General features: G+C 41.5%; 4 protein-coding genes across 4 annotated transcripts; 1 reads left to right on the top strand and 3 right to left on the bottom strand.

Annotated features, from left to right (window-relative positions):
* On the bottom strand, positions 1-5,589 carry elovl4a (ELOVL fatty acid elongase 4a). Its single transcript, XM_026370179.1, has 7 exons — positions 5,369-5,589; positions 4,352-4,434; positions 3,721-3,908; positions 3,359-3,439; positions 2,536-2,707; positions 2,178-2,305; positions 1-2,045 (listed from the first exon to the last, which is right to left on the bottom strand). Exons 2-7 carry the CDS (start codon positions 4,416-4,418, stop codon positions 1,731-1,733), a joined length of 951 nt encoding a protein of 316 aa, XP_026225964.1. The 5' UTR covers positions 4,419-4,434; positions 5,369-5,589; the 3' UTR covers positions 1-1,730.
* Positions 5,590-6,365: 776 nt separating this feature from the next.
* prelid3a (PRELI domain containing 3A) lies at positions 6,366-9,839 on the top strand. Its single transcript, XM_026372031.1, has 7 exons — positions 6,366-6,719; positions 7,053-7,221; positions 7,463-7,552; positions 7,656-7,726; positions 7,852-7,954; positions 8,208-8,282; positions 8,434-9,839. Exons 1-6 carry the CDS (start codon positions 6,688-6,690, stop codon positions 8,265-8,267), a joined length of 525 nt encoding a protein of 174 aa, XP_026227816.1. The 5' UTR covers positions 6,366-6,687; the 3' UTR covers positions 8,268-8,282; positions 8,434-9,839.
* Positions 9,840-9,992: 153 nt separating this feature from the next.
* On the bottom strand, positions 9,993-18,040 carry fbxo32 (F-box protein 32). The gene is made up of 9 exons (XM_026372030.1): positions 16,931-18,040; positions 16,282-16,403; positions 15,797-15,846; positions 15,575-15,667; positions 13,159-13,252; positions 12,405-12,589; positions 12,096-12,278; positions 11,429-11,572; positions 9,993-11,311 (listed from the first exon to the last, which is right to left on the bottom strand). The coding sequence occupies exons 1-9, from the start codon at positions 17,041-17,043 to the stop codon at positions 11,222-11,224; spliced, it is 1,074 nt and encodes a 357-aa protein (XP_026227815.1). The 5' UTR covers positions 17,044-18,040; the 3' UTR covers positions 9,993-11,221.
* Positions 18,041-20,478: 2,438 nt separating this feature from the next.
* Positions 20,479-25,523, bottom strand: LOC113168947 (kelch-like protein 38). Its single transcript, XM_026370031.1, has 5 exons — positions 24,052-25,523; positions 22,371-23,591; positions 22,140-22,281; positions 21,923-22,028; positions 20,479-21,746 (listed from the first exon to the last, which is right to left on the bottom strand). The coding sequence occupies exons 2-5, from the start codon at positions 23,588-23,590 to the stop codon at positions 21,445-21,447; spliced, it is 1,770 nt and encodes a 589-aa protein (XP_026225816.1). The 5' UTR covers position 23,591; positions 24,052-25,523; the 3' UTR covers positions 20,479-21,444.
* Positions 25,524-26,487: the final 964 nt, after the last annotated feature.

Genomic DNA, 26,487 nt, shown 5'->3' with positions numbered 1-26,487 from the left:
TTTAATTTATTTTGAAGAGAGTTCAAAGTTATAGTACTTTAAAAAACACACACACAGAGAGAAGCAATGTGGACCTATAAATGTCCAAGTTAACAAGCTGGGAACATTCCCAAATGCGCAGTGTACAAAATATCACAATGTAATATGTACAACACAAAAAAATAAAAAGAAACCCACACACAAATACATAGACAAGCACCATCAGCTAGATGGAAGTTGATATTTACATAAAAATATAAAGAACCAATACATAACATCAAAATGCACTGCTTGATGAATGACATGAAACTGGATTTGCTGCTATAGCGCTGACCACTGATTTATATTCTAAATGACTTCAGGTGAGTTAGTTATTGTTCATAGTGGTAAAACATAGACAGTCACTATAGAGGTTCACCAGCTTTTTTTTTATATAGAAATCATAACCTTCATCTTTTTAAATCCACATTTTCCCCCTGATGATAAGTTTACATTCAAGCCAGCTCAGGACATGAAAATTCAGACACAAGAAGAGAACAGGTTTGGTTAACTTGCCATAAAAAAACCGGCTGCAAGCTAGTTCTGAATGCTCCGAGAATACAAAGGAAACCCAGCCCGGCACCACGTCTTTGTTCGGCACACGAGACAAACAACATCAGAGGGGATATAAAAGACAGGAGACTGACAAACATCTGCAAAGACAAAACTATACCAGCTTCTCTGTCACAAAAGTGTGAAACATTGACATAATGATCCGATCCATCATTCCTCTGCATAACACCCATGATATTACATCACTTTACATACATAAAGGGCTAAATAAAAGAGGTAATGCTTGTATACAGAAATAGAAAACTTAAATTTGATTCCTCTGTGAACTACAGTAGCTGATTTTTCCATCATAAACCTGTGATGAAACAAACCCATTCACTTTCTTTTTTTTTTTCTTTTTCTATGTACACTTTACCTCTTATTATCCTCCTCCTTTAGGACACAACACTGATGGATGTGAGTCCTCAACCCAAAATAAATAAGATAACATCATCTTTATAAATAAGTGAATGAATATATCCTTATAGTAGACATGAAACATAAACTTAAATATCTGTCACGTAACATTTCTTACACGAGTAAGAGGAGGATGAATATGACATGATACTGTACATTATCAGTGGTTTTACCTCTGTAAAAGTGAACAACAAAAGAGATTAAGCTCCAATATAAACGGACCCTTTTGTGCATGTGCTATGTGTATTCCTGTCTCTGTACAGCAGTGATTACTGACAACATTGATATAATCGTTTTCAAGCAGCTCAGATGCATTTAATGCGATGTTCCCAGCATACCAAATGGGCCCGGTATACTGTGTTCGATGCTTCCGTTTCAAGCTCAGTTTTAGTAGCTGAAAGTCACTGTGTTTAAACCAGATCTACAGCATTTGGCACCACAATAAAGAGAAGGAATACTAAGCTCTATCCTGTACCACTCTCTACAGTATTTGGGGTTTTTGTGTTAACAGTCACCTCGTGACCTTTGACACCTCTTACTAACAGAACAATCCTCTCTCAAAACAGGCCTGTGTCATATTTTATCTAAAACAACTCAGGTCATGGCTTCAAAAAACACATCACACCTTAAAACATCCATTCATCGACACCTTCCTCAAATTAAGTCTTTCATGTTTTAGCAGTAGCAAACTAGAACCCAAGGAAAGGCCCTACCTCACCTCTACCTCTGTCAATCCTCTTCCTCTAATCTCTTTTGGCTCTTCCTTTCCTCTTTCTCCTCCCAGAGTTCTCCTGGGGGTTCTCCTCTTTGCTCCCTGTCACCACTGCTCCGTTGGCAGCCTTGCTGAGCCCATTGAAGGTTCCGTTGGAGAGGGCCCTGCCTGCTTTGGAGGCATCGCGTCTGGGCTGCTGGCGCCTGTAGGTCTGGTAGTAGAAGTTGGCGAAGAGGATGATAAAGGTGATGGTGTAGCAGATGAGGGAGTAGTGCATCCAGTGGGGGAAGTCGCAGTTGACGTAGAGGGACAAGGCTGTGTGGCCAATGGTGAAGTGGAACTGAATCTGAGAAACAAAGACAGAGACTAAACATTTTGCACTGCCTAATTCCACTTATTCAAGCTCTTCAGTAAGAGTAACCTTCAAAAATGTCCTCACTAATTTAAAAATTAGCCACATAGGAAATTAATATCTCACCATCTGGATAATAGTCAAATACTTCTTCCACCACAGGTACTTTTGGATCTTAGGTCCACAGGAGGCCAGGCCATAATACAGATACATCAAGACGTGGACCATTGCATTCATGTGAGCACCAAAGAAAGCTGGGAATGCAAGAAATGAAACCAATGACATTTATGTTGTGCTGGAAGTCTCGAATCAGGAACAGCCTAACTACAATCTATCAGAGCAACAAGCATGGCTGCCATGTCTTATGTACATTTCACTCAAAATTCCTACGTACTCGATATTACTGAGAATCATTTTCCAGCTGCACTTCCTCACTTCGACAAGCATAATGTGTGCGTCATGTACTGTAGCATGAACTACTCACATTGTCCTCCTGCCACCCATTTGATACCAATCCACCAGAGCGTGAACATGGTGCAGTGGTGGTAGACGTGCAGGAAGGTAACCTGATTGAACTTTTTCCTCAGGATGAAAAACACTGTGTCCAGGTACTCGATGCCTTTTGAGATGAAATACCACCACAGAGCTCCAGCCACCTGTCTCAGACAGGACATGAGAAATTGGTTGAAGGGAGACAGCAGGTGGAGACACTTAGAGACACACAGGACTAGGCCGTTCGGACTTGAAGCTTAAATTCTTGAGTGCTGAGAAAACTCTGTTCACACATACTGGCACTTTCTTTAGGAAATATTATCCAGCTTTCTAAAGTCTAATCAATTCTGCAACATCTTAACTTCGGGGTAACCTGAGAAGTAACTACGTCATGGAGCAACAGAAAGGAAGAGGAAACCGAACACTCTCCCTGATCCCTCTTCCAGCTCACACTTCTTCTGATAAAGCACCAAGGACCAAATGAACAGAGCTGATCAGGTTTCTAAAAAACGGAGAGCGGCGTTTTCCTGGCACACTGGTTGGTGAAAACGATTTTCTTAATCATTTGGATACAGTAGAGCGCTACAATGAAGGGAGATCACTTCATAGCAAGTACACAGTAAGTTAGGAGAAGTGTTTTTTCTTATAGAAGGTCAACCTTGCAAACATGTGAACTGTAACAAACTAAGTTGCATAATAGGGCAGGTGACACGGGATGCATTATGGTAAATGTTACTTTTTCCGTTAATACAAGTGAGTATGTGTCTATGTGCATGTCTAACATCTGCAGTTTCGCCTCAGATCCAAACACTCACCCTGATTTCATTAGGGTCATCTGAGTAGTTGACTGGTTGGCAAACATAGCTGTAGCCTGCCGCCCGCGTTGCCATAAACAGCTAAAAACAAGAGAATATTTCAAACGAATCAGTGATATAAATGGCAAACATGCACAATGAGAGTGACAGAGAGAGGCATAGAAACAAAGTGCGGGCAGGCAGCAGAATACATTGTAATAAGGTTAGATTAAACCCAAAGGGGAAAAGTGTTACTGTAATGTACTAATCAGGATAGATAGCTGCAGATAGTCACAGATTCAGCTCAGCCCCTACAGTTTTTTTTCTTCCACACTCTGAGATAAACAGCACAACATATAACTTGCTGTCTAACGACAATCTACCTCTTTAAAGATGAAGGCATTGAGGATGACCATGCTGAAGTTGTATACAATGAGGATTTTGCGGAGCTGTAAGGGTTCTCTGTTCTTCATGTATTTGGGCCCCAGCCAGAGGAACAGCAGGTACAAGGTGCTGATGGTCAATGTGGGCAGGGGATTGTCCATTAGAGGCCATTTCTCCACTCGCTTGTCTGTGAAACACATGTTCTTATACTGTTACATATCTATTTTTGCTATATTTAGGTTATATTTAATCATTTCAGAGTTTCATTGTACAGTCAAGTGACTGTAAATAAAAGTTATGGTCTTTTACTGATTTAGTATGTTGACTCCACTTAACACAGGTACAAATGAAGAGAGACAGGACAAGGGCATTTTAAGCCTTGATACGACTTAGATACACTAGGAATGAATGTTGCAATGCATTTTGTGTGAATACAGCCTAGTCACACACATTCTTCATCTCTATGGTGCAACAGTGACTCATTGAACACAAATCCCACTGGAGCATCATCCCTTTTCTGACGCATACGTACACAACCTGTAGATGTATGCATACTGTATAAAAACACACACATGTGGATTTGTCTCTTGTAAAGCACCTTGAAGCCCTCAAATACAAGATGATTATTACCTGCAATCGTTAGTGTCCATTTGTACAACTCTATGGTGTCGTTAATTAAATGTGTGACAATCTCCATGGCTGTGGCTGGTGACCTGAAATAAAAAAGACACGTGTGAAAGAAGACATATGTAAGATTTCAGCTTTTAAGCCTCACAGATAAAACTGAATCCACTGAGTCAGAGTGGTGACATCTTCCAATCACTAATCAGTTATGTAATGTATTATGTATTACATGGAACTCAATAGTAATAATTACATTTTATACCATCTAAATTATTAATTGAAACAGATCCAGGCCAACAGACGGGAGGTCATTCCCCGACAGGAGTCTGTGGCCCTGCGAGGCCCTGATATATGGGCTACAGCCTTCATGGCGCACAAAGGCAGAGAGCACCGGCCGGCACAGCGCATGTGTCAGCAGATTTTTGGCTTGAGCACGACCAGCAGCCAACCTGGTGGCTCTTCTAATAAAAGGGATTTCCTCGCTTCCTGTCCTACTTTTACATAAAAAATGGATCAACTCTTATAGAGAGCCAGACCGACACATAGGCTGATAAGTAGAGGACTGAACAGTCAGAGACATGATTCAATTTTCCCCCAAAACGGACGCCCCCCCCCCCACCATCCCTCTGTCTTTCTCTCCAGCCCGGAGCGGATCAAGCGCTGCTGCAGCATCTGCCACAGTCCTGCAGGCGGTCTCCGTCTGAATAAACCATTCATCATAGTGGAAAAACATATTTCATCTTCTACTGAAAAAAGAAAACACTGGGCTGATCTACGAGACGTTTGAACTGCATTTGGATGCCGGATTAGCATTCTGCAGCATGCAGCCCGGCCTTCAGCAAGGCTGCATGAGTGGACCTGTAAACCATCTTACTAATGCGTGTGCCGATTTTAGATCTGTAAATATAATAAGATCACTGTGCATGAAAGATCATCATAGGGGATGCGAACAGGGAATATTAGCCCATGATAAGGACGCTGGTCTCACCTACTCGGTGCGAATGAGGATGCTTGGTACCTTACCGTGTCGGGGCTGGAGAAATCTCTCAATTATGACATTCACCGCAGGGTCTTGCAATGAGCCTTATTCCGCCCCGTAGTCGTCTGATTGTGTTTGGTATGAACTGGTTAATTGTTCTGTATCCAGAGTGAAATAAAGGGGCCGCTGAACGCACGGCGATGTCATGGATTTGTCGTTAAGGGACCATACCAGCCTCTAGTGCGCGTTTGATTCAGTCAATTCCTCCTCTGATCCCAACATCACCAGCGTCAAGGCAGCCTCAATACACTTTACACTTCCGGTCAGATTTTCAAAATAAGAGAGAAGGCAATAATAGTTTCATTAGAGCACAGTTGAAAAAAAAAATACGCAATTGGGAATTGCACAACCCTGCGCATGCCCTATAAGAGATATATAAAAATACAAGAATCATATCCATTCACAAGCAATGATCATACTGTCAATACTCCCATAACACGGTAGACCTGGCCAGGTCACACAGTTCTTAATACTGAGAGTCGATTGACTATGTAAGAGACAAAAAGTGACTTCAGTGTTGTATAACTTTTATACTGCATGTGTCTGCTTCATTTACATTTACATGTTTCTGTCCTGCTTTCATTTGAAAGCGGCCCCAGTGGCTTTCCTGTCTGTCTCTTGAACCAGCTCCTGCTTTGGTGCCACTTGTCGGGGATGTTGGGAAGATGCTCCACGCATGCGCACTAATGGAGGCGGATGCAGCAGCACGGCAGAACCAGCTTGGTCAAGTTAAACACAGCCAGAGTGAAAACAGGAAACACATCACCTCTGCCTTCAAATTAAAACGGTTATATGTGTTGATGAATTAGACAACAAAATAACAACTTGGACTGGCATAAAAGTCCAAGTGATTAAGACACATTAGAGGTGCGAGAGACGTCGGTAAAATAAGACTTTCAAAACAAAAGCTGGGTTTTATTCTTGAAGTTCCTTATTATAATCCTGTCGGTCTGTCTCACTCAGTCGGACTTGACCCGCGCAGGATCCGTTGTTGCACCGGCTTCTCCCTTGTCCTTTACGAGAGCTGTTGGTTATAATCCATTCATTAAATGTTTTCTTCCTCTGGTGGCCGCTCCACAGGGATCTGCAGAGCACTTGGCACCATCTGTACGCGAGGCCGGCACTGGAGGAAAAGCGGAGATGCGCTTCCGGACTCACTTCACTGATGGTCGTGAGCTCCCATCATAGGCCCCTTTCCCCTGATCCTCGGAGCTAGTTGCTGTTAATGAAAATGGTCCGGTGAGATCTACTTTCAGATCACGGAGGATTATTCGGCTCAAAGGTCGCAGCTGTTATCTGAAAAATGAAGATCTGGAGCACGGAGCATGTTTTCAGGTTGGTTAGACTGGGTTGGGATTGTTTTGAATGATTACAGAAGCAGAATGACCTGATAAGTAGATGGGACCTTCATCTTCCTCAACTGGACCATTAAACTCTAGAGCTCAGGGCTTTGTGAGTGTGGTCAGTGGAGCTATAAGACCACCCAGGGATGATGGGAATGATTCAGGTTGATTCAGATATATAATCCCATCCTCAACAGGCACCCATTGTTGATTTGGCAGACTCAGCACAGTGCTTTTAACTTAATAAGGAGATCAGGACATGTATTCCTGTACATTCAGTTTGTTCACCTGTTATTCTGTGTGTTATTTTGTATTTTGTGTGCAGTTACCCATGGGAGACAGTGATCAAAGCTGCCATGAGGAAGTACCCCAACCCCATGAACCCCAACGTGGTTGGGGTGGACGTGTTGGACCGTGGTCTGGATGCTGGGGGACGCCTGCACAGCCACAGACTTCTCAGCACAGAGTGGGGGCTACCAGGCATCGTACGCGCGGTCAGTCTTCAACACACACACACACACATACACACACAAAAAGATGCACTGAACCATGGTTAAGATAAGGTTGTGGGTGACAACAACGTGGTCCTCAAGGACGGTAATTGAGTACATTCAGTGCAGCTTACAGAGTGTGGTATTCAGTAAGCATAAGAGGATTCTGTGAAAGCTACAAACATATGACCAGTGATATTTAGGAAGTTCAGTACAGAGCATATTGTGTGTTATGTGTTTGTAGATACTGGGGACCAACCAGACACAGACCTATGTGAAGGAGCATTCAATAGTCGATCCAGAGGAGAAAAAGATGGAGCTGTGCTCAACAAATGTGAGTTTACTGCACAACCTGTGACATGTTCATGAAATAAAATGTAGAGCTGATGACGCTCCTTGTAAATCTCACACCGTTAAGGACTTTTTTTTTCTTCCAGATTACTCTCACCAATCTTATATCTGTGGATGAGAGGCTTGTTTACAGACCACACCCAGACAACCCCGAGATGTACGTACATTGTACAGTTTGTTGTGTGTGTTTTTAGTGTATATTTATACTGTAGCAATCATCAGAGATACAGATGGAGAATTAGAGACTAGAATCTCTCTGTCTCCTTGTTCTCCCATCAACAGTACCATCCTGACCCAGGAGGCCATCATCACAGTCAAGGGAGTGAGTCTAAGCAGTTACCTGGAGGGGATGATGGCCAGGAGGATGTCGGCTAACGCCAGGAAGGTAACGCTAAATAAAATAAAACAATTGGATTGTTTGCATGTAGTTTGAACTTGACTCAAGTAATAAAGACGATGATGATGATTTTCTTTGCATGTCTTTTAAAGTGGACTCCACTGTTAGTTTCTCTCCTGTTCTAGGGTTTTTGTTTTTTCTGGACAAACATTAAAATATATTTCGAGCAGTGTTCACCGGTCTACCTCTGTGTACGCCCTTTGTCTCTTCTTTAACCTTCTGTTTCTGTGTGAATCTGTAGGGTTGGGATGCTATAGAGTGGATTATTCAGAACTCTGAAAGAGAACGTACCTCTCTGTGACATTTGCTATCTCCGGTAACTCTTCTCTTCGCTTCCCTTTGTCACTGAATCTCATCAGATTGTTATAAGCTGTTGCTCTTTTTTTCTCTCAGAAGTTTAAACAGCTATTATGTGCTAACTTGTCTCAGTCACGTTTTGCTTATGGCTCATTTATTTGCATTTACAGGTCTGCAGCTCTATGGTGACAAATACTTTTCCTGGCTACACCACTGTAAACCAATGGGGAGTCCTCATCCTTTTGGGATCCTCTGGAGATACTTTAACCATCAAGGAGGTTTGGTGGAGTTTCACCTCTGCAGTACATGCATTCAAAGAACAGACTGAAAGTAAAATGCTGCCAAAGCGGAATAGTTAACAAGCGTCATGACAGTCAATGTAGGATTTAAAGGGTTGGTAGGTGTTACCCACTCAGTGCTCCATCCTCAATAACCCTTCTGATAACACATTTAACAGGCCCTCCTGCTGAATGACCACAAGGTTTCAAATTCAGTTGTGCTGCTGTAAAGTTTACCATCCACGAGGAGTAACAGACTTCACTGGTTTGAATATTCTACTACTCCCCCGCATGTACTGTACCTGGATCTCATGTCACATCCTCAGTTGAGAAAGGTACTTGATACAAATGAAGGATGAGGTATGCAGACACATGCATTTAAACATTAAAACAAGGTATGGTACAATACTGAGAATATGCAACAAACGTTAGAACTTTAATTACCTGATGTAATGTCAAACACTGGCGACTGGCTCCTATAGTAGGAGTTCAAATCAGAAAGTTGTTACTGGTGCTTATTATGTGTTTCAAGAGGCACAAACTGTAGATGATATGTTTGCATGATGATAGTCTAAAAGGAGAGAGGTTATTTTAGAACATTAGTAGTACAGTAGCTAGCTATTAGCCTTTGATAGCAATTCAAAGGAACTTTCTTGTTTTTCAGAATAAAAGATGGGAATGTATCATCAACATTGCCTTCTTTTTCTGCTGTCAAGACCACAATACACTGGCATCCCTTTGATGTAGGGGTTGAATTGACTTGAAACAGCAGATTTGTGACTGCTTCAATGGGGAAGATGAAGTAAAAATGTAGTTTAAAAAAACACTATGGCCTTAAATTGCCTGTGTGTTATAGCTTTGACAGCAGTATCATGCCTTTGCCAGTCATACACATCATGCTTCCAAACATTGAACTACTCCATAGAAGCTACCTATACGCCCCGAGGAGCAGGGCAGTACTGTATGTGCAATCCTGCAGTGGGAGATGCACACCATGACTTATGTAATGGATCATATTTCTTGATAAAATGAATAATATTTATATAAATATTATTTATTTTAATACATTGTGTAACAAGCAGTGAAATGTATTATTTATATCGTGAGCGTCATGCAAAAATAAGTTTGTTTTCTTTTTTTAATACTTGTCCTACAGTAACAATTAAAACTCTTTGAGGAATTTACACGTGGAAACTTGATTACATGAACATGACACTTCTCATTTTCATTTCTCTGGCCTAGCAGGAAACACTCAGATGTAAAATACCCACTCTGTAGTTCATCGATTGTCCAGTAGAGAGCACAAGTTTGCTGGTAGCAACAGGAAACCTACAGAGCAGCTCCTGGTTACCCCAAACCCTTGGTCTGAACAATGTTCAATCTTTGTACTACTTAATCCTTGTGTGTGCTGAGGGAAAAACTAATCGGGTGTAATGATTACATACATGAGGTACCAGAAGTAAGGCTTATTTTATTTATTCAACAGAACATAAACAGAATGCATTGCATAGCATGTACATCAGTCCTCACTGTCGGGAGCAGTGATTGAGGAAAGTTTGGGTCAAACTGCAGCAACACCAGTATCTGCCTTCCTTCCTTCCCAAACCCATTATTGCAAGTTGAGCCACTTGCCACAATCTCAATAAATAAAGTAAGTAAACACAATCAGCAGGTGTAACATGCAAGAGGCTACAGAGAAATACACATTTTCAGACAATCGACTTTGGAAGTAGAGCCTCCGATCTCTTGTAAATTAGACATTTGGTGATACAAAAAAAAAAAAAAAAAAAAAAAACAACACAGCATCAGGATCTGAAAACATTGCAGACAAAGATTAAGCTGTACCAGTTTCAAGTTTTAAGGCACACCCCATTGTTATATTGACTTTGATTCCAATCTTTGGTAATACTGCTCTCAGGTGCTGTTGCTAGGGCAGCCACAGCAGAAAACAAACAAAATGAATATCAAAAAAAAAAATCATATCAAACCCATATAAAAGTGCAAAGGAACAAGACAAAATAGAAAATAGTAATGCTGGTGTGTTAAAATATCAAAGAATCCCATAGGTACTGCATCTACTCGAGATTGACTTCATCCAAGTCCCAAACACATTATTATCGCAGGTTTCAGCAGAACGATAAACACATAATATCCTCCCATGTAAGCAATCCTTGTAATATCATACAAAACACATCATAATATAAAGAAACACTTTTGAGTAATCTTACTTGATGTGTAGAAAACAAACTATTACAAGGTCTGGAAAATGAATTCTCCAAATTAGGAAACACCACTGCACACAGCTTAGGTTAAAAGATGTGTTTAAAAAAAACAAAAGAAACAAAAAAACACATTCATCTAAGACTAAACTCTGTCAGCTAAATGTTCCCTTTCGTCTCCGTTCTCCCTTCCTCCATCCAGTCCTTTTTTTCTACATGTCTTTTCCTCTCTGTCACATTTACTCACTTTCACTTTTGTACCCTGCCAGAAGCCTGTGTACTCTCTCGAAAGAAACTCGATTGCATAAGTGTCCCACTGCCTGAGGCCCATTCAGTCATACATCAACTAAATATACATCCAGAAACTGATTGTGCTCTTAAAACAAAACAAAAAAAATCAATATTGTACATTTTTATGTACATTATGTACAGTCAGTTCGTCTGGAATTGGGGAAGGGACATCAGAAGTTGAAAAGGTTGATAAAGTCTTGAGGGGAGAGGGACATGGTGCAACTCTCTGGGTTGTTTGCTGTGCAGGGATGGTTTGTGTCCTACAACGAAAAACACACACACACACACACTCTATATTATTTCTCTTACCCGTTCCATCCTCAAACTGTAACATTATAGTGTCACATCCACAGTGTAAATGTAGAAAAATACGCTACCTTCCAGAAAAGGATGTGGCAGTGTGTGCAGAAGTGGAGGGTGTCACTGTACTGCTCTCTGTGCGGATAGCATCGGCTCAGCTTAAAGTACATTTTCTTCCACTCCAGGTGACCTTTATCTGACACCATCAAGCGCTTTCGAATCTAGAGGAGGAGCAAACAGAGTTTAAGACATGACTCGGAGAAAAAAAATACTTTGAAAACCCCACTTTTTGGGTAAAATACACCTACTATACAGTCAACAATCGAGGTTTTAGTAGCCCTAATGGATAAGAATTTCTCCAAACACAAACTAAGCTACTCTGACCTGTAGGAAAGCTTCAGTGCTCCCTTTTTTAGTTCTTATCTTAGAACGTCTCACTTGCTTTTCACCTGCATGCTTTAGAGCATGGTGCCACGTCACTGGAGTGTCAGGATGCAGCCTCTCATTTTAGCAAGTCTGGTTTATCAGAGATGCTTATAGAGGGATTTTAATGACGTGTATGTCATGGAGACAGCTTTTTTATCTTAACTGTCTAAAGTATGCATCATCCCTCAAGTATGTACCTCATCTGAAGCAGATAAACAGTGTGAAGAACAATAACCAAGTTGAGCTGCAGTGCATGCAAATGTGTCTGAGCAAGGATTTCTATTCAGATTAAAAGGGTATCTAGTAATTTCTACATGCCTGTCTGTCTGTGAAGTGGTAGTGGCAGAGTCTTTTCCACAGCAGCCGGTCCTCAGTGAGGGCTCCCAGCTCGGGACACACCTGTCCCAGGCTGACCAGGTCCCTGCCGTCTGACAGGCGCTGCATGATGTTGAGCTGCAGAATGGCAGGAAGGTCAATCAGAGTCATTCCTGTGGAAGTAGGCTGGAAGAAACAGGGGGAAGACAAAGTCATGAATACAATGGACATTTGCATTTAATCACCTACATCCTCTATTAGGACACTTCTGTGAATTGAGCTCCATGTTTTGTATTTCGGGCAGATGTTTACCCTGTTGATCTGGATGTTGTCTAGCTGCTGTTGCCACTGTAGAATGTTCTCCATGCGGTGCACCCAGATGTTGATGTTCCCCACAAGAACAGACTTGCCCATGCCCTGAACAAGACCACACAGCGAGACATACAGTGTCTGCAGAAGCTCCTTGATGGGACGGACATTCTGCTGGTCATCAAGGACTGTTGGGGAAAAAAATAAAAATAAAAAAAATCAGAAATTGTATTATTCCAATCATGACTTAAAAGAGTGCTACAGTGACCAAGCAAACAGGCCAACAGTAAAATATTTATCATGAATCATCGAAAAGCACATTAAACTAAATGTTTTGGAGTGGCTGTACTTTACTCTAGTGACGTTCATAATATTTGTCCAGCAGGGAATCTCTGTTTAGCAGAGGGAACATTTGGTTTACACTCTGGCTTGAAGAGGAGTCTGGTGACTGTCAGTGTTTTTCTCTGTGCCATTAAAACACTCAATTCACTCTCTGGCCTTCTTTAGATGTCAGCAGGGCTCATTTCCTCACCTATGGGTGCAAACAAAGCTGGAAGGCTTTGTCTTTGCTCCACATAGGTTTATGTTTTTAAACATCTAAAACACGGAGAGTCTATTTGGACCTTGGAATTGTTCATTTTGGTGGATAAGTATATGCGTACATACTTCAAGAAAAAGCAGACTACAGTAAAATAAAGGCGTTAAGACACACAAACAAGCAAACTAGTTCAGTGACTAGTTCAGTGACAAGTCTCACCTTTCCGTACCACTCTTTCCAGAATATTCATGTAGTTTTTCTGCGCCACTCCACTGAGCGAGGGAAGCTTGGACTTGGCGATAAGTTCAAGGAGCTGGAGCAGGGAATGAAAAAAAAAAAAGACAGAAAGGAACACAACATAAATTTCATCCTATCAGCTGCTGGGACGGTCTCTCCCACTGCCTCAATAGTTAATGTTTGTTATGCTGCATTCTTACAGAGGCACTTGTGCTCCTAACAATAAATGCTGTCTAGGATGAATTTGGAGCGGTTCCGTCTGGTCATTACTCTAAACTGAAGCTGGTTCCAACAAACATATAACAGCATTCTTGGCTCTGATCATTCTTCATCAGTCTCTTTAGAGAGAAGAAGCTACTGGAAAGGTGTTGGAAAACAGCCCAGGCTGTCAACAACATCAACTTCCACAAACAAACTTTTAATCATTTGACTCCTGATCCTCCAGTCATGTGAATTAGCTGAATCATTTGACAGAGTGAGTGTGTGTGTGTGTGAGTGTGTGTGTATGTCTGCGTGGTTGTTGCTGTTGGCTAGCGGACAAACAGCGGGTTCCAGGGTGGCATGTCTGGCATTTAACAGATGATGTGACATCATGGAAAAACTCAAGTTGCCCCCTTGCTTCTGACCAGAGCATGTGACCTTGGTCATCATACCAACATCAACATATTGTGGGGTGCTTTCTGTTAAACTGGGTGTGAGGGTGGTGTGTAGGTTAGAAGAAGCACGAACATGATGACAGCACAAGTATTAGCATATTTCTAAAGTCATAAAAAAGGTTAATAAAAACCAATATATAAAAAGTTTATTACTACAAATGCCACTATCTATAAGTACGACTTGAAAATCCTAAATGGAAGGCGATGAGTTGAGTAATACCCAACTTTGAATTTAACTACTTTTCCCCTACATCCTCTAACTCCCTGTCTGTTTTTACCAATTTCAAGCTTCTTCACTCCCTCCTGGCACTCTATTTTCATTCTTTCCATTCCTAAAACCTAATCCCATGCCCTTCTTCTTTTAGCAGCTCATCAAGTGTCTCTCTCTTTGTAGAACAGCCAGGCAGAACAATGTGTGTTTCCGTGTCTACTTTTAGCCCCCGCTGTTCACTAAACTATACTTAATAGCTTGGCGTGCAGCTCACACTTTTCCACAAACACACCAACAGCGTTAAGAACATTAAATGAGCTTCTTATTATTTGCTGGCACCAGTAAAACTAGCAAATATTCAGTTTTTTATGTAGCCCCCATATCTGCATTGAGAAAAGAGAGGACCACTTGTTGTGTCCCTGTGAAAGAATCTGATACGTGTAACTGAGACGTTGTTAAATGAACCCACAAATGCCATCAGACACAACCAGTGAAGAGCACTGACCTAGGACACTGTGTCCAGACTAGATGCTGGTGTTACATAGCCATATTGTTCTTTCAGCTTAGCACACTACACTGCACTTGCTTCCTAGAACCTGAGCTAAAAGGTCAGTTCATAAATCCAACAGGCTATGAAGCAAATGTGGAAAAAGATGAACAGCTTGGACCACTTGTGGAACATCAGATTGTTTTGTATTCCGATCTCTTGCTTGCGTTCTGATGTAATGCTGATTGACAACACAACAAAACAGTTATGAAACATGATCTCCTGCAAACTCACTGTCCTGCAAAAATAGAAAGTTGGTTTATGTCCTCACGACCAAGTCTGAATTGGTTCATCCCGCAACATTCATCAGGCTGGAATTTCACATAATAAAGAGATAGAAGCTCAAAAGATGGTTTGCATGAGTGGAGAGAGAGAGAGAGAAGAGAGAAACGCAGAGTAGGAGGCAACACAAAGGAAAGAGGCTCAAGTGTGGCAGATGCTAGTGCGTCTGTGTGTGTGTGTGTGTGTGTTTGTGTATGTTTGGTGGTTGTCAGGTTCGAATCACCTGACAACCACCGGGTCTGGTTTCATAAACGCCTATCGGGTGGTCGCACCTCACCGCACAACTCACCCCCTTCCCTATTCCTCCCTCCAAACCCCCTCCTCATATCCACCAGCACATGAAAACACCACTACACTTAGGTATTGAAAATTATAATATGCATGAGCATAATGTCATATTTCCCATCTTTGAGTAATTGAATAAGCTACGTTAAGGGTACAAGTGCCTCAGTTTTACACTCAGATAAAAATAAAATACTTAATTTAATTCATGGACACAAATACCGTATACACACTTCCTGTGTTAGTATCATGAACACTGAAGGACCCTTGTCTGCAGAGTATTGATAAGAGCCCAGCAAAAGCCTACACGCCCTCTTAACCTTAACCCCTTCTCTGCCACTAACAAAAACATGACTAATTAACAACCACAGCGGAAGACAAACAAAAAAGATGGAAGAAAACAATGAGATGAGGACTCACTCGGACGACGTAATTAAATTTCCTGGTGTCCTTGATAGCGCTGCAGAAATCTAAGCGGTTGAAGGCCTCTCCCAGTGTACAATATCCATGGCGCTGGGAGAATTTAATTATCAGGGTATTAGACTGCGATCCTCAGAAGTAGAATAGGGTTTTCTCAGCATGTTTACATTAGCAACGATGATATGAAAAGTTGATCTGAAACTAAATGAGTTGGTTCATTACCTCCTTGGTGCTTCCTTTGTGAACATAAATCCATTTTTCCCTGTGGAAATCTGTGAGAAAGCACAATGTTTATATTAGTGGTCTGCCCTCATTAAGCAGCAAATACGAATTGTGACAAACATGCACACACACACGCACGCACACACACACACACACACACACACACACACACACACACACACACACACACACACACACGCACGCACACATCATAAATAAGATACAGCTTCGACACAGTACAGTTATTGCAATAAAGTTCATGAAATGATAGAAATTTAATCATGAACAATATTAATAGGAAGTGTTCTCCTTATGGATGTTACATAAACATCCTCAGGAGCCTCTTCTGCACACATTTCTGCCTGGAACCTAACTGTGGCCTGATGGTTACATGATTTACAACCGCACACATGTATAAAAAAAAACTAAACGCTAACCACTGCGTACAACAGGTCAGACTGTGTGGCTCTTTGACTGTGACTCACATGGGACCTTGGTGTTGTTGTTCATCATGTCTTTCTTCCTCTTCTTGGCAGCCATGTCGCAGCTGAGAGAGTACAGCAGGTTCTCCTTGTTGAAGCACTCCTCCTGCTCAGCTTTGCAAAAACTGGAGGAGGAGAAAACACAAGGACACACATTTCATTTAGTGCATCCTCTCACCTCTTTATCCCAACACACCTGATTGATTTAGATCTCCAGTATAATCCGTGAGTTTGCACTTCTGTGAGTTGCTTTTCTTTGTAAAGTAAGTAATCCATTACTATCTTGCTTTGTAATAGAGATACACTGTAACTTCGGCCATGTCAAAGCTAGGTTTTTCTTTTACAGCTGTGCACAGAGGTGCAGACTCGACAGACGTCTGTCGATCCACCCTCTTGTTGCCAGATTATTAATAGCTCAGTGATTAAACCAGAAGAGGAGCATGCCTCCGGAACTAAACATGAAAACAATAACACTGTGGATGGTGCGGGCCTAGTGTCGGTCTGTCCCTGGACAGACTTTCTTCATAACACCCCCCTCCCTCCCTCCCTCCCTCCCTCCTCCATCTCTCCCCAACTAAAAGTGATGGCGCATTTAAGAGCTGCGCAATGTGAGCGCACTGCAGCTTTGCAGCGTTTCTGTTTGGTGACCGACCTCTCCACGGACACGTTGTTGTTTTTGTCGTCTGTTGTCGTCTTTTTCCAGCCCTCTTCGGTTTTAACCCAGTTCTGACCCGGTGACCTCCAGTCCTGTCCGAGGAAAGGCATCCTGGCTGGAAGACGAAGAGTCGAATAAAACTAAAAGCCCACTAGTGATGAGACGGCAGCCCCTGGTTGAGTTACCGTGTATTTGCTGGAGACACCTGGTCCTGGCCGTGTTTCTGCTCTTCTGTTGTCTTTGCGTAGCTCTTCTTATAAGAACCCGGAAACACACGAGACCCGCCCACTTTGGAAACTTCCCTGCAGCACGTGTCTTTGTTTATCAGCTGCAGCGTTGCAAAACCTCCTGGAGGGAAGAGCAGCACTAACACAAGTCCTCATGTCATGGAAAGACAGAGACAGGGGACACCAAGGAAATTCATTCCTAAGGGTTTTCACTCGGTGAACCCCTTAGGAAAGCAGTTTTAAATGTTAAACATTAAACGGGAGACAATTATGTAACTGAACCGCTGTGATCAGTGGGACTGTAACCTACTCCATAGTACTGTGCTGACTTTGGAGGTACTTGTACTACTAACCTTCCACTTGAATGCAGTGAGAAATGTTGTACTTGTACTAAGACACATTTAGTCTGCAGATTGTTTGTAGTAGATTGACTTTCAACAGGAAATGTTAAAATATCCATGGGGCTGCATAAATTATGATTTGAAGGTATAGATTAAGAGAGAGATATGTGACTATTTGGACTTGCTTAAATTTGAATTGTGCAAACTTGCATTGAGTATTTTACTATATGAAATCAACAGAAGCATGAAACCTCTTGGCTGAAACAGAACTGTATCACCACAGTTTTCAATGGTTAATGCATTGATGTTGATCAAAGTATTTACTATTCAGGAGGTGTTTTACCCAAGTTTATCACTAGTGAATCATGTCTGTAAATATGAAAGTCACTTGGCTGTAAAGTCCCCAGATTCTTTGTCACTTCTAATATAAATAGATCAAGTCGTCCTTTGTATGTGTGTGGGCACGAAGTGTGTTTGCGGGGGTCTTTCCATTGTATTTCAAATTTACCACAACAGTAACAACTGATGAATGAAGACGACGGTACTGTTTTTATTGGATTATACCATTAAAAGACAATGTGTAACTAAGTCTGATCAGGCCACTGGGTCAGCTCTTATCATCTCAATTAAACACAACATGTATGTACACACACACACATATCTCACAGCATCTTGTGAGCAAGGTCAAAGGTTATAACTCATATAACACTGTGCTTTCTAAGGTAATTACACAGAAGTTTGTTCGAAAACAAAGTGTTTCCATGCCCATTGTTGTAGTGAAAGACTGGGAGGGATATGTCATCAGCATACAGTAAGAGTGATAACAAAAGGATCAAAGAGGAAGTGCTGTATAGTCTGGTTGATCACTGATGTCATGTGGCTAATGTGTAGATGCAGTGCCACTTCCTAAAAATGCTACAGCATAAGCAACATGTTTGTGTATTCACTCTGTGAGAAATGCAGCAGCAGTGGACATGCATGTGTTTATGTGTATACCCATGTGAGTGAATGAGTGTTTACACACCTCTGTGCTCACGTCTCTTGTTACTTTTCTCACAAGAGAGAGGGGGGATTTTCTGGGGCTTCATAATTCATGACACACTATACAATCTGCAAAACATGTCGGCAGCAGCACATGGTGCACAGTAAGTGTAAACTTCTTCCAAGAACCAGCAGACCAGTGTTTCTGAATTTTCAATGCAGCACTGAGATGTGTGCAAAAGGTCAAAGAGCTCTTTACACGCTGCATGCTAAAATCTGTCACTCGAGAATTTCTGAAAGCACATTGAGTGTTTGTGTTCTCACTTGTTGTAGTGATCATTGCAGAAGTGTCTCGCACTGAAATAGTTCCTCATGTCTGTAACCACACCACAGTGTCTGTGTGAAGAAGTTTATCATAGCTAAAATGGATTAATGTGTATGATGTTGTCAGTCCCCGAAGTCTAATTACATCTATTTCTAAAGTAGGCCAAACTACCAAAGGACATGGAAAGTCCCAGTAAGTGCGTGGTCAGTGGACTGACTGACTGGGAACGGAGCTATGATCTAAGGCTCTAAGGAGCTTTGGTTTAGTTTATTCAGTGAATCACAAACAGTGATGACTCAGAGATGCGTTCTGTTTCATGTCAGTCCAGTTGGTACAGCGATAAATTTTACACAGCTCCTAAAACAAGAAAAGGTAAGACGTCACTAGGCCTTCCACCATTTTGGGTTTTGTGCAGATATTCATAGTTCCCAGTGGATGGATCCTGCTGACTATGAGGACGTTTTCACTTCAAATACCTCAACATTTACCAAATGAATAGAAACAATATTTTTATTAGATGATTCATACCTGCTAACCATCAGCACCATTAGTACACTGTTGATAGTATTTAGCTCAGTATAGTCTCACTGAGCACACGTCTGTGGACTGAGAGTATGGTTGTAATCTACATAAATAAACATTTTAGTCTATTATTACCAGAGATGTCCATCAAGTTGGAATTTTTTTACAAATACAGTATTTACAGTATGTCAATATTTGGAAATTACCTCAAATTAGAACAAGTTTAAAGGTCATCAGTGAATAACCTCTCGCCCCCTTTCTCCTCTGTCTGTCATCCATGTTTTTGTGTTGATGTTGTGACCAGACAGGACAGCTGGTCAGTCCTGCTCGACCCTCCAAAAACCTTAATCACAGACACACACATACACACAACAACACAGTCACCCACACACACCTGTTGCTGTTCCTCCTGGACGAGTTTCATCACTCGCTCAGATTCTGTGTTGTGAAACTCTGCTCATCAGTTTCCCACTCCCTCTAATCGTCTCTCACATCTGCCAGCTTGCACAGCAACCGAGTGGGCATCATACCTCACGTGGTGTAACTTTTGACCTCTTGTTTGTTGCTCAAAATAACACATCACCTATAGTTTTTCCAGACCCCCACCTTTTCCCATTCACTCCACCCACTGTCCCCTGGACACCATTCGCTGGCAGTGAGCGACTGAAACATCTGACCCAGTGACTTCTGATTTCAAAGAATTTCACATAGACTCCCACGTAGTACCTTCTGGTCTCTTTATATTTATACAAAACAGGTGACAGTGGTTTCTGAAAGTCACTGATGAATGAAATTATGAATCATTAGAAATCATCCTTGATGTCCCTACCTGACATTTGTCTTTAATTTGAATGTTTCCTCTGAATGTGCTGCAGCAAATGACTGTCAACACATTGCTACAGGGTAATATTTAGGCCTGTTTATGTAAAAGGACACCTTTTCTATAATATCTTCTGTGCCTTCTGTGTGTCTTTGCCTGGGCATGCATCTTTGCCTGTGAGGACAGGGGTGTGAGTGGGGTCAAAGAGACTCATGATAAGACTTGTAGGACACATGTGCTCCTCAGATTGCATTTACTGAATGTACTGTCTAGTAAACAGCACTGTTAAGACTGTACAGATAGAGATGTAGAGTAAAGAGAAACCATTTATTATTGAGATTTTGTAACTAACGCCAAAGAAGAACATCTTTACAATATACGATGATAAATGTTCAAGTTGTATAAAACAGTGAAAATTTGCCTTATACCTTTGCATTTAAAATATCATTATTTTGCTCTAAAATGAGAAGACAGCATTTAAAAAAGCACAAAGTTCAAACCTATGAACACTTTGACTTGCTCGAAAACAGTACACAGCCCTGGGATTTAAACATGTCAAGTAAAATCTCATGATTTAGAGCGGGCTGAAAATAGCCCTTTCACCCTGTGTGAAGACAGACAGACTGAGAAGACGCTGCACGGCTTGTTTTCATAGATGTGTGTGCTGAATGACACTAAACAACACATGGAATATTAAAAAGAACATTTACAGGTATCAAAAATCTTATTTGACTTTGGCTTTTACAGCCATAGAAGTGGAATTAGTGAATCTGTTACAAAGCAAAACCACTATGTCATCAACTAATACTAAAATGTTTACTTTTTCATTCATAGTCTTTTTGAATGAATTGATATTTTGCATTAACAACATTAACCATTTTATACATGTATTATGAGAACCTCAGCCAAGAGTGTTTTTATTCCTCTCTAGGCATGAAAAAAACAATGCAATTGAAATTTTTTTATGAACCTATTTGTCATGGATTTACAAAAGAAATTTACATGCGCTTGACTTTTTAACAAAAAAACATGTATTTAACAAACCAATAGCAGAAAATAATATACTGCGTGAAAGATATATAAAAAATTATTGATGCTAATTTAATATTTTCTCACATTTTAACATATTCTAATACTCAAAGAGGTTGAACCTAGCTGCTGGATTTTCTTAAAAGAGCCAGAGAGACATTGTCTATGGCTCTACTAACCCTAACCTGTCACTGTAGTGACCATTATGCATGAAAGAGGTATAATCTGAGCAAGAACTTAAACACATGAATGACTCATAAAAAAAATCACATTATATCCTGTGATTTTGCCCATGTCTGTGACACAGATGCCATAGTCAGGGAGCCATGGTCAAACAGTTTATATGGCAGGGTCCCTTTGGGTGACCAAGTGTCTGTCTTTGGGTCATAGCACTCAAAATTGTCGGAGTCCTCGATCACGTCATGACCGTTGATGTAACGGCCGCCTGTGATATAGAGTTTGTTATTAAGAACAGTGGCAGAGTGGTGCATCCTCCTGTCCTTCAGGTTGGCACACTTGATGAACCGGTTGGCCTTGGTGTCGTACGCGATCATTCTCCTCGTGTATCCTGTTACAGAATAATGAGATATATGTGAGAGGGGCAGCATGTGCAGTTCTAGCAGAAAGAGGTGATGTAATTCTACGATGTGCTTCATTGAGAAATAACGTGTACTAGTGAGTTGCAGCAAGTAAGTCTAAATAATATAATAACTATTAATTCTATGTCACAGGTGCTACAGCTACCTCCAATAATGTAGATTTTGTCGTCCAAAACAGCAGCTGGAGCAGATACATTCTTCACTGTTCTGTTCTCCATCTTAGACCACATGTTCCTACTGATATGATACACCTGAAGAAGGGGAGCAGTGAATAAATGAATGAGAACTGATAGATGGTTGAAGGAATCAGTCACAGATGAATACATAATGATTCATATAGTATCAGGAGATTAGTGTCTTACTTGTATAATTCTGACAGGGTTCTGTGTGGCGTCTTCTCCTCCAAACACATAGATCCTCTGGTTGGTAGCAGCCACTGCTGGGTACAGCACAGCCTCAGGCATTGGTGCCATAGACTCCCACTGGTTGAACATACTGTTGTACCTGAAGAGTATAAAGAGATGTGTTATTATCTGCCACACATTTGTGTGTCAGACTGTATTCATTGTTGCACCAGTGTCTTGAAGTATTACCTCTCCACGCTGCCCGTGACCTGTCTGTCAGGCCCCAGGCCACCGAGGACAAAGATGAAGTGGAGGTAGGAGACACTCTGATGGGCAAAGCGTGGCTCCAGCATGGGCTCTGCTGTTCTCCACTGGTTGGTCTTAAGAGAGAGGGTGTAGACGGCTGTGCTGACTTGTCTGTACTTTGTGTTTGTGGTCAGGCCTCCGATAACGTACAGGACGCTGTGAAGAGCTACATAGGAGGCCTTGTAAAGACGCATGGGCAGCTTGGCGAGCCGCTGCCATTTTTGACTGCTCTCATCAAAAACAAGGGCCTCCCTTGATGTCTGCTCATTGTTCTTCCTCCCTCCCATCACCACCAGCATGTCATGGTAGGTGTATCGCCTCGGTGCAACCCAGAGAGGTTCCAAGTCTACTGCTTTGTCCCCAGTGCATTTGGTGCTGACAGAAAACATGAGGCGTCTCACGGACTCGATAAGCTCTGTGCAGAGGGTGGACGACTGGATTAGAGGGTCGTTGGCTATGAATTGGAAGAGGTAGGTGGGGTGGATGTATCGAAGACGAACCCTCTTAAATAGGTCACTTATGGCACCACGCCTGGATATAGGATCATGGTGAATCCATGAAACAAGGGTCTCAAAGACCTGCTCCTCCTCTGCACAAAGACTATCATCCTCCAGGTATCCCATGAGCTCTGGCAAGGAGAGCTCGCACAGATCCTCGGATGCTGACACATCAGAGAAGCTCTTCATGGCCATCGCTTTTGCTCTGTCTCTCAAACTGTTACAATTCATGATCTCAGAGAGTCTTATCATGCTCAAACAGTTGTCTGGGCTCATCTGCTCTTGAAGAAAGCTTGAGCAGGCCTCGAAAAGGCGGCCATATTGCAACATGGATGCTGCCTGCATCAGAGGCAGCACAATATCCATGCTGATACTAATGAGTCCAGTGTAAACGTAGTCAATGACTCTGCTCAGGATGGCGAACGTGACGCCCTTTAAGTTGATCTTGGTCTTGTATCTCTCCATGAAGTTGTTGCAGAACATGGCTCTGAAGTAAGGGCTGCTGGAGACCAACACATTACGATGGCACGGGATTTCTGTGTTATCTGCACACAGTAAAACATCAGTCAGGATTTTCTCCTGTCTCAGTCTGTTGAGCTGCAGGAGCAGGTTGGAGGACTGCTCTTTGTCTTTATACTGAAAGACTTCGACCGCTGGTCGCTCCATGCTGAGGAAAGACACCATCTCATTATTGTAAATGTATTAGCATTTGATTTTCAGGCGGTCTCGCTTTTGAATTTCAATCTTCATCAGCTTGTATAAGCAACAACACCTTTTACTTCAAATGTATTACATTATTGTTCACGTGGTAGATGCTGCAAAATAATTGTCAACCATCAAATGAGTGAATATCTGTCAAACTCAAATTGGATGATAGATTATTCTAATTTCTTATAGTCATATGAATAAATAAGAAAAAAAAATACCACCAATAAAAGGCTACATCACTGATTAGGATTGTACAGTCGAACTATGTATGTACTATGCAGACAATTATACACATTAAAAGTACAGATTGGCATTAAAGCTAATATCTGTTTGATCCTTATCTACATCAGACTAATTCAAAGCCGTGCTAACATCAGAAAACACTAATCAGCTTCTAGTGACTCCGTGAAGTCCCTTACCTCTTCCTCTTTTCTCTCTCTTTTCTAGAGTAGGTTTCTGGCCCCACGCTTTTTGAAGCAAGATGTCAGCAGGAAATATTATGTCTTCTTGACCTTTTTCCTCTTTTCTCTCATGTTGCTTCTGTGTGGCTGTATGTTCCAAAGTGGGCTGTTTCTTTGCAGGCGCGTGTTACATACTGCTTGTTGTTATGATCTCCGTCCACGAGGCCTCTGTGTACATTCCTTCCCCCCTAAAAATAGAGCCTCTCTTTGGCAACACCACTGCACACATGTGACATGATCGAGCACTTTCTCAGTTTCTCCCTGACTCCATCACTTAATCTGTGTCTTTCCCTGTATCCCTCTTCAAGTGATATCATATTCTTCCCCAGTTTCTCCCTCCCACGCAACGACCTCTCCGTTTTTTTTTTTCTCTGTAGCTCGCATTCCTATTCACTCCATCATCTCTATCTGTGTCTGGCTTATGATTGTAGCAGTAAAAACAGCACAGATACTTGATAACACTCATTCTGCTGGCTGCTCACTCTGCTGGCTGGCTGGTGGAACAGAGATAGAAAAACAGGATTAGGTTTCAGCAGAAGGAGCATAAACACAAATATGAAGTGGTCTGGACACACGGCAGAGAAGCAACCACAACTATTGACAAAACAAACATGTCACCACGAGTTCAGTGGATATGTTTCAGTTTTTCAAGAGGTTTTGTTTATCACAAAACGTGTGGTGCACTCTTTTGCAGATCTCATTTATCCTTTTTGCATGAAGAAATCTCCTAATTTAAGTGCTCATCAGCAACAGCTGCCTACGCTTCGTGTCTTTCGCGTGTTTGTCAGGCTTACGGCCACCTCATTTGTTGCTTGCTGTCTGAAATAAATAAAGCTTGTTCACTGTAGTACCATCTTTCACTGAGTGCATCCCACAAGGAAGCAATATGTATGCCCGTTCCATGAAGTTGGACGACAATCAAAGCTCGTACGGCTGTTTCTTAAATGTGAGCACATAAAAACAACAGTAGAATGCAGAGCTTAGCTAAATCAGACATAAATAGCTGCTTGAGCTACCACAACAACTAGAGTGCAGTTCAATGTGGATTGCACAACAAAATCACCAGCTTAGACCATAAATTACTCCTGTGTACCAGCCATCGATGTTGACTGTTTGTTATGCTGAACTTTGAGGGCTAAACTGAGGAAAACATCTGCACAGAAACCTCTGAAAATGTTAAAGCAGGAATATACATCAAGATGGACTGGAAACATATGGATGTCAGAGTATTTCTATGTGTGACGCCACAGATCATAGGCTGCTTTCACACAAGCCGTGAAAACTAAGCAGCACCATCTAGTGGTTAGGTCAGTAAAAGCTCGACTAAGAAAAAAAAAATAAACAGGAATCTTTAAAATTAACTTTAATGTTAGTGGGTGGTCAAGAGCTTATTTTAAAATAAAATAGAACAATAAACAGGTGAGTTCAACTGTGAGGAAATGTGTTTTATATAAATGCATGACAGTCATAGTGACCATGTTAAATAACAAAATGTCAAAAATTAATTACAGTCTTGCTGACAATAAAATGATCTCATCGATCTGTATAGTCAAGGGCAAAAGCAAAACTTGTTTTGCCCAGAAGACTACAGTGTCATTTTATAACCGCTATTCTCATAATCAGAGCTGTGATTGAATTCTTTAAAGTTAACCACAATGTCTGCTATCTCTGTTCCTTCACCTTGACAAAAAGGACTCATTAACGTCTGCCTTTAGGCAACAACTTATATTAAAAGTTTAGGCTTTGGCATGCAGCTTGCAGCAGGACATTTAAATGCAGCAGCATTACTGTTACCACCCACAACCCAGTGCTGTGTCTTCATATCACCAAATGATTATCTTCTCATAAGCACATGGCCTAATAGAGCCTATACCCAAGGGATTTAGATATTACTGATTGTGTGTGTGTGTGTGTGTGTGTGTGTGTGTGTGAAGGGCAGACAGCTCTCCTTGGTCAAATAAAAACAGTTTGAAAGCATCATGGATACTGAGTTCAAGCTGAGACTATTTTCTATTCTGCACTTGACTTCATTTGATTGCACACTATGTTGTGCGGGACAGCATGTGATATGTTGTTACACATGGAGTTCTTTCTTTTTACCTGTCCTGACCGTACAATGGGACTAATATACACATTACATCTTGTAAATACATGAGCTAAAGAAAACATAGAGATCAGGGTAACACCCTTCCACATACAGCCCAGTTAATGATTTGTGTTATCAGAGGTTTAACACCCTGCTCAATTAAAGCCTTTTTTAATTAAATGGATGTAGGTGAGGCCTTTTTGTATCAGCGCTGGTCTGTCATATTTCACAGTTCATCAGGGAGTTAAAAAACAATGAGGTTCTCTAGTACTTCATCTCGGCCTCTTATCACAGAAAAAGTACACTGA

Source organism: Anabas testudineus, chromosome 16 (genome assembly GCF_900324465.2).
Source record: "Anabas testudineus chromosome 16, fAnaTes1.2, whole genome shotgun sequence".
Taxonomy (NCBI): domain Eukaryota; kingdom Metazoa; phylum Chordata; class Actinopteri; order Anabantiformes; family Anabantidae; genus Anabas; species Anabas testudineus.
The sequence above is the reverse complement of the archived record's forward strand: the minus strand, read 5'-3'. Positions and strand labels throughout refer to the sequence as shown.

Coding starts and splice junctions, on each gene's coding strand:
- elovl4a (XM_026370179.1), bottom strand. CDS start 4,418: ATGGAGATTGTCACACATTTAATTAACGACACCATAGAGTTGTACAAA. Junction 3,909..4,351: donor ATGGACACTAACGATTGCAG/GTAATAATCATC, acceptor TGTGTTTCACAG/ACAAGCGAGTGGAGAAATGG. Junction 3,440..3,720: donor ATGCCTTCATCTTTAAAGAG/GTAGATTGTCGT, acceptor TCTTGTTTTTAG/CTGTTTATGGCAACGCGGGC.
- prelid3a (XM_026372031.1), top strand. CDS start 6,688: ATGAAGATCTGGAGCACGGAGCATGTTTTCAG. Junction 7,222..7,462: donor TACCAGGCATCGTACGCGCG/GTCAGTCTTCAA, acceptor ATGTGTTTGTAG/ATACTGGGGACCAACCAGAC. Junction 7,955..8,207: donor TGTCGGCTAACGCCAGGAAG/GTAACGCTAAAT, acceptor GTGAATCTGTAG/GGTTGGGATGCTATAGAGTG.
- fbxo32 (XM_026372030.1), bottom strand. CDS start 17,043: ATGCCTTTCCTCGGACAGGACTGGAGGTCACCGGGTCAGAACTGGGTT. Junction 15,668..15,796: donor ACAAAGGAAGCACCAAGGAG/GTAATGAACCAA, acceptor AAATTCTCCCAG/CGCCATGGATATTGTACACT. Junction 12,590..13,158: donor GGAAAGAGTGGTACGGAAAG/GTGAGACTTGTC, acceptor TTTCCCCAACAG/TCCTTGATGACCAGCAGAAT.
- LOC113168947 (XM_026370031.1), bottom strand. CDS start 23,590: ATGGAGCGACCAGCGGTCGAAGTCTTTCAGTATAAAGACAAAGAGCAG. Junction 22,282..22,370: donor GTCACGGGCAGCGTGGAGAG/GTAATACTTCAA, acceptor TATACTCTTCAG/GTACAACAGTATGTTCAACC. Junction 21,747..21,922: donor CAAAATCTACATTATTGGAG/GTAGCTGTAGCA, acceptor ATTCTGTAACAG/GATACACGAGGAGAATGATC.